Below are 6,847 nucleotides of genomic sequence, written 5' to 3'. Positions count from 1 at the left end.
AGGGCGCGCCTGGGGGGGGGGGGTAGGCGCGCCCCCTACCTTGTGGCTTCCTCCTTTATTTCTTGATGTAGGGTCCAAGTCTCCTAGATCATGTTCGTCCCGAAAATCATGTTCCCGAAGGTTTCATTTCGGTTAGACTCCGTTTGATATTCCTTTTCTGCGAAACTCTGAAATAGGCAAAAAACAACAATTCTGGGCTGGGCCTCCGGTTAATAGGTTAGTCCCAAAAATAATATAAAAGTGGATAATAAAGCCCAATAATGTCAAAAACAGTAGATAATATAGCATGGAGCAATCAAAAATTATAGATACGTTGGAGACGGATCAATGTTCATAGCCACAAACTCATCCAACACTTCACTTGAGGTCAAGGTGTGAATTGATAGGGTTGACTAGAGGGGGGGGGGTGAATACGCAACTAATAATTTTTAGCTTTCCTTTACCAAATTAAACTTTGCATCAGAGTAGGTTGTCTAGATGTGCAACTAGGTGAGCAACCTATATGATGCAACAATAATGAACATAGAAGCAAGCAAGAGAAGTAACACTAATAAGCTTGCACAAGTAAAGGTAGGAGATAACCAAGAGTGGACCCGGTGAAGACGAGGATGTGTTACCGAAGTTTCTTCTTTTTGAGGGGAAGTACGTCTCCGTTAGAGCGGCGTGGAGGCACAATGCTCCCCAAGAAGCCACTAGGGCCACCGTATTCTCCTCACGCCCTCACACAATGCGAGATGTCGTGATTCCACTATTGGTGCCCTTGAAGGCGGCGACCGGACCTTTACAAATAAGGTTGGGCAATCTCCACAACTTAATCGGAGGCTTCCAACAACACCACGAAGCTTCACCACAATGGACTATGGCTCTGCTTGTCCACCGGGCACGTTCCAGTAGGATTTGCTTGTCCACCGGGCGTGTCGTTTTCTGCCGATTCCTACAAAATATGTGTACGCCTAACTTGTTGCTTTTGCAGCCCGCTTGACCCCCAGCGCATCTCCAAGGGCCGCCCGGCCGCTCTCCCGCCCGCCGACTTGGCTCTGCAAAGGCACATTGACTGACCCGAGGAGAGGACATGCCCGATATGGGGCGTAGCACAGTGCCCGCGCGGGTGATATGACGCAGGCAGCGTGACGTTTCCATCCGCGAGGGACGCCACGCGCGCAGGCGCGCGTGGCCGTTTGAAACGGCGCGACGCCCCAAGCTGCCTAGCTTTATGCGGTGAACGAAACCACCAGAGAGGGTAGAAGACGACGACGCCTTCCTCCTTCCTGGTGTTTGTCCAAGTTGTGTAAGCCTCCCCCAGTAATAGCATGCGCAGTGGCCTGCTCCAGCGAGCACCGGTGGTAACTGGTTACCTTGCGTGCCGCCATTGCCGGAGGCCGGCCGGATGGGCATTCGCGTCGTGCGCCTGCAGACTTGGATCTCAGGTGCGCGCCGGTGCTTGAAGGCTTCCTGCTGTTGTTTAGTACTCGTACATTGATGTTCGAATTTTTCTTGAGGCTCGCTCTATTTCCATCGCAGGGAAGGCGCTTGCTAAAATGTGCGCATGCCAAAGATTCCAGCGGCTCCAGACGCGACGGAACTGATTGGTGAGATTACTGTGAGGTTTGATCGATTAACAGACCCTGCATACTGAGGCCTCCTTTGGTTTTGAGGAATTTCATAGGAATTTTAAAGGATAGGATTTTTATAGGATTTTTTCCTTTAGAGTCCTTTGGTTCATAAGAATGGATTCCTATTCCTACATAGGATTGGTTCCTATCCTCCACATTTCATAGGAAAATAAAAAAGAGTCTAGACTCAATGGAAAAATTCCTTTGGTGTCAACCAAATGACATCTTGTTTCCTATTCCTACTCATAGGATTTGAGATACATGTCATCTCATTTCCTACAAGATTCCTATTCCTATGATAATCCTATCCTATGAACCAAAAGAGGCCTGAATGCCTGCCTGGTTCAGGTATTTGCTTACTGTTTTCTAGTCTGTGCCATGTTTTTATTTACACTCCATGATGGCAACACAACCAGCTTACACGATCCATAATATATTTCTTTTCTTTCAGGGTTTTTATTTAGGGCCACAGAATGAAAAATTATACTACTACTCCGAGCGAAAAAAGAAAAAAAATCAGCAATATGGAATGGAATGAAAAACTACTCGGAGAGGTAGCATCTGTGTCAGGTTATATAAGGTGCATCAACATAAACTGATTTCTCACTAGCTGCGCATAACCTGTGTAGTGAAGACTGACAACAGACTGATAGGTTAACATGAACATCACAAACAACCTTAGCAAAGCACAAAAGGTAATGCAACAGAACAAGCAACAGATAACTTGGAAAGGCCACACATACTTGTTGGAATTAACCCATCACCCTTTTATTGATTTTTCTTTTTGCAAAACCCTTTATTGAATTTGCCCCTACTGCCTTCGCTGCATTTTACAAGCAGCAGCCTTCACAACTCTTTCATACCCAATAACCGGGGAAGAGTGTGGCCTCAGCAACAGAGCTTTGCTTGAACCAAATACACGCACTGCACATAGACTACACCAAAGGCAACAGGCTGATAGGTTAACATAAACATCACACAGTATTTTTTTTGAGACGAACACATCACACAGTATTAGGAAAGCACAATGACACACGCACACGCACACGCACACGCACACGCACTTGGTATTAACCAAGCACCCTTTTATTGAATTTGCCATTTCTGCCCTGCTGCACCTTACAAGCAGCAGCCTTCTCAACTCTTTCATGCCCAATAACTGGGAAGAGTGTGGCATCAGTAACAGAGATTTGCTTTTACCAAATACTACATGCACTACACATAGACAGCTCAAGTCCTTCCTTCCTCCTGTCGCTAGGATCACTGGAGTTCTCGCCGCTCGCACTCGTGCCCGCGCCGCTATTTCCTTGCACCAGCATCTGCAGTCCAGCGACAGAAAGCAAAGCTTGTACGTAAGTGGTTCAGAGGATATAATAATACCATGTGTTAGGGCTGTTTGGTTGCCGGCCGCACCTTGCCATGCCAAAGGTGCGGCGTGCCACAGCTTCCTAGGCTGCCGTTTGGTTGCCTCCTAAAGTTAGGCTCACCACAGACGTGCAGTGTTTTTTGCAGTTGATTTCTCGCCGCACTCTGTGGCGCTCGTTTTCAACGCCAAACTTCGTGGCGCGCCGCAAGTGCGGCTAAACAAATGTGGCGCCACTAGTCTGCAACCAAACAGCCCCATTAATATGTATAGTAAGTTGCCTTGTAAATAGTCCGTATTGGTTGAAGTTGAACTCTCATGGCAGCCTTTGTATATTGATTTTACTCTCCAACAAGGTCCTGTTCCCAAACTTAATTTCGTGTTTGCAGCTAACTGACAGGATCTATTCTGATGTCTCCATTTTGTCTGTCATTTTAGGCAGCCTGCGATGCAAACAGTCTAACTAATGCTATGGAATAAGCGACACAATTCTCAGAAAACTGACAAGAACCCACTTGTTGCTGTATTACGGTAAATATCAATGGTGCATGTTTCTTTTGCTATCTTCACATTACAGGACAGTTCTATTCAGTCAAGGTCTATACTCTATAGCACTTTTTTTTTGCGAATTTACTATATAGCACAGTAGCACGTCTACCTTTATGCTGAATTAAGAAAATGTACTAGCAGTTTACTTCTTCTGACCTATGCTGAAACTATCAAAGGAAGCCACATGCATTACGAAGTAGCCAATGAGTTTTCTTTCCTTTCTGTTTTACCTATCATTTACCAAGATATAGGAACGAAAACATTGAGGATCATTGTCTCAAGAGTCAAGATGCAGCTACATCATTGAACTATATGTAGTGCTTGAGAATAGTCAATCGAAATGAAAAATACATACCCTACACAATTAGGCAGGAGGAACAAAATCCGTTAAGGAACCATGGATTGCTTATGTCTAGTTAGAGCATCCAGAGCGAAACTGCAGAAAATGGCTGAAAACAGAGCCAGTTTTCTGAAGGACCGAGGAGTAACTGTAGCAGCTAAACAGAGTTTTTTTTCGAAAAGGAGGAATACCCCCGGCCTCTGCATCTGGTCGATGCATTAGGCCACTTTATTAATTATTAGCACAAAATCTTACAAAGTCGTACAATAGTAAGACCAAAGCCACCATCTTCGCAACCTCTGTCGCTACTCCTATCTAACTGATGAAGGGGCGCTGATGGTCTGGGCCTAATACCAAACAGACCTCGCAGCCAAACCTAACATCTAAGGCCTGAGGTCCCAACCTGGACGCCTGCCGGGTATGGGCACCCACCAGTCCGGCGTGCTCCTCAACCAGGCCGCCCGCCGGGTATGAGGCCGCCACAACCACCTACCACATATCCATCTTCAGAGCTGTACTGTTGTAACGGCCTTGCCCGGTCTCGCTGCCGCCGACGCCACCACGACGCCAGACAGCGTCGACCTCCTGCGCGTGTCCGTCACCACACATCTGACGCCAAGCCTCCGCTGCTCCATGCCGCCAAGAGCCGCCGCCAAGAATATGTAGAACGAAACACCGCTCCACCGAAGGGAGGCAGCACACCCCCACACCTCACCTGCAGACCCTTCCATCCGATCCCAATGTCCTTGGCGTCACCTCCAGGAAGGTTACGGTGCCTAGGGCGCCGCCGACGCCCAATCCGCATCGGATCTTGGGCTTTCACCCGGACATGGGTTGGAGAGGAGAGATGGTGCCCTCAGCAACGCCCCCAAGGAGGAAAGCGGCGCCAAAAATCGGCGTCGCCGCTGCCGGTCAGCCTAAGGCAGCCAAGGTTTCCCCCGGACACCGATCTGCTCCACCAGAACACACCGGAGGTGGATCCGGCAAGATCCAAACCGACCCGGAGACTGGGAAGGGATGCACGGAAGGGAGAGGGGCAATACCTCCAGATCTGGCACGCCTACGGCTCGTCGTCCTCACGGCCGAACCCACAGGCACGCCGCATGCCACCAGATGCGCCGCACCAGATCGATGATGGCCAGCCTCAGCGCTGCCCCCCACTCTCCCGACGAGGGAGAGGAGGAAACAGCGCCGCCGCCGAGCCCGGGGCCGCCGCCCCGGCTTGCCCGCGCCTGGCCAGACGCAGCCGCCGCCGGATGCAGGCCTTCGTCCAGGGCCGAAGACTTGCGGCGCGCGACGAGGGTGCCCCGCCATCGCCGTCCGCCGAGTGGGCTTTGCCCGTCGGCCTCCTCCGGCGGTGGCGGGCGGAGCGAGGGAGGAAAGGGGAGCGGGGGCGGCGGCGGCTAGGTCGCCCGAGCCGCCCCCCAGGGAGCGACGCGAGCGAACGGGTCACCTGTTAACAACTCAGCAGCTAAACAGAGTGCGGGGGAGGCAGCATCATGCACCTGGAGGAGGCGTACTCGTAGAACCTGCCGGCGGGGGAGAAGACGAGCAGCGAGACCTCGGTATCGCAGAGGAGCGCGAGCTCGAAGGCCTTCTTGAAGAGCCCCGAGCGGCGCTTGGAGAAGCGCACCTGCCGGCTCGTCCGGTCCTTGATCCGCCGCAGCTCCACACGCCCGCGCCGCGCCATCGCCCACCACCAGCCTCCTCCGGCTGCCGCTCGTCTCTTTCTCTTTTTGGGTTGTTGGAACTTGGAAGGATCAGGGAGTGTGGTAGGCGTGAGGCAAGATGGGGCTCCGGCTCAGGGGAGTGGGGGACGGACGAGAGGGACGGTGGGCTGACGCAGGGCCCATCAGGTCAACTAAAATGGGAGTGTTGATCCCTGATAATAATTTTGCTAGTATTGATATCTTAAGAGAGTTGGAAAGGATCAGGAGTGAGGGAGGAAAAACAGATACAATATCTGAAAATGGTGTAGAAGGTAAAATGTTATACATCACTAATGGCAAAGGAGATATAACTCCTGTCAGTGATGATTGGGCAGAAGATGTAGATGAGTTAGAAGAGGAATTTACCTTGGTCAGGTCTAGGAAAAAGAGAAACCCAAAATCCCATGTGGTTATCTCTAGGCCAGTGACTAGGAGTCAAAACCCTGATAGGGGTGGAAAGAAAAAACCTGGTAGCCCTGTCCATCATTCCAGGGCCGCCAAAGGGAGGGGGAGAAAAAATACTGGTATTAAATGATAGGTCTCTTTTGGAATTGTAGGGGGGGAAGGAAAGAAAGGAATGAGCTCCTGTCTCTCTCACATCATTAGAGATCATTCCCTAGACTTTATTGGTCTACAAGAGACTCACAAAAAAAGTTATCTGGATAGTTTCTTTAGAAAAATTGACCCATACCAGACATATGAATGAGATTTTGTTCCATCTATAGGCAGATCTGGGGGAATCCTTTGTGGAGTGAGAAAAGAAATGTTTGAGGGAGTAGTGTGGAAAAAGGGCAGGTTTATCCTGCAAGCTTCTTTCTTTGATAATAAAGAAAAAAAGAAGTGGACTCTTTGCACTGTATATGGTGCTGCTCATGATAAAGATAAGGATGACTTTCTAACTGAACTTTCTGAGTTCTGTAGCCATATATCATCCCCTTTACTTATTGGGGGAGACTTTAATATTATTAGGCATGCTGGGGGAATAACAAACCATGGCAACATGCCCTTTACTCCGATTTGTTCAACTCTGTGATCAATGCTATGTGTTTGAGTGAGGTTTATATGAGTGGGGGGATGTACACCTGGACCAATGGCCAATCCCATCCAACTCTGGAAAAATTAGACCGGGTCCTTACGAGTAGTGATTGGGAGGACATTTTCCCTCAAGTCAACATTAGGAAATTGGTCAGAGATGTATCAGATCATAACGCTCTTTTGTTGTCCTCTGACAACCATGTTGTCAGATCTCCACAGACAAGAGAGTTTATATTTG

The 6,847-nt window shown here is 49.4% G+C and overlaps 1 protein-coding gene across 1 annotated transcript; it reads right to left on the bottom strand.

Moving 5' to 3' along the window:
• Nucleotides 1–2,424: 2,424 nt before the first annotated feature.
• LOC119272769 (MADS-box transcription factor 51-like) lies at nucleotides 2,425–5,555 on the bottom strand. Its single transcript, XM_037554169.1, has 2 exons — nucleotides 5,371–5,555; nucleotides 2,425–2,548 (listed from the first exon to the last, which is right to left on the bottom strand). Exons 1-2 carry the CDS (start codon nucleotides 5,553–5,555, stop codon nucleotides 2,425–2,427), a joined length of 309 nt encoding a protein of 102 aa, XP_037410066.1.
• Between the last annotated feature and the right edge of the window lie 1,292 nt (nucleotides 5,556–6,847).

Source organism: Triticum dicoccoides, chromosome 3A (genome assembly GCF_002162155.2).
Source record: "Triticum dicoccoides isolate Atlit2015 ecotype Zavitan chromosome 3A, WEW_v2.0, whole genome shotgun sequence".
NCBI classification, from domain to species: domain Eukaryota; kingdom Viridiplantae; phylum Streptophyta; class Magnoliopsida; order Poales; family Poaceae; genus Triticum; species Triticum dicoccoides.
Note: the sequence above shows the minus strand (reverse complement) of the source record. Positions and strands in the feature narration are given on the sequence as shown.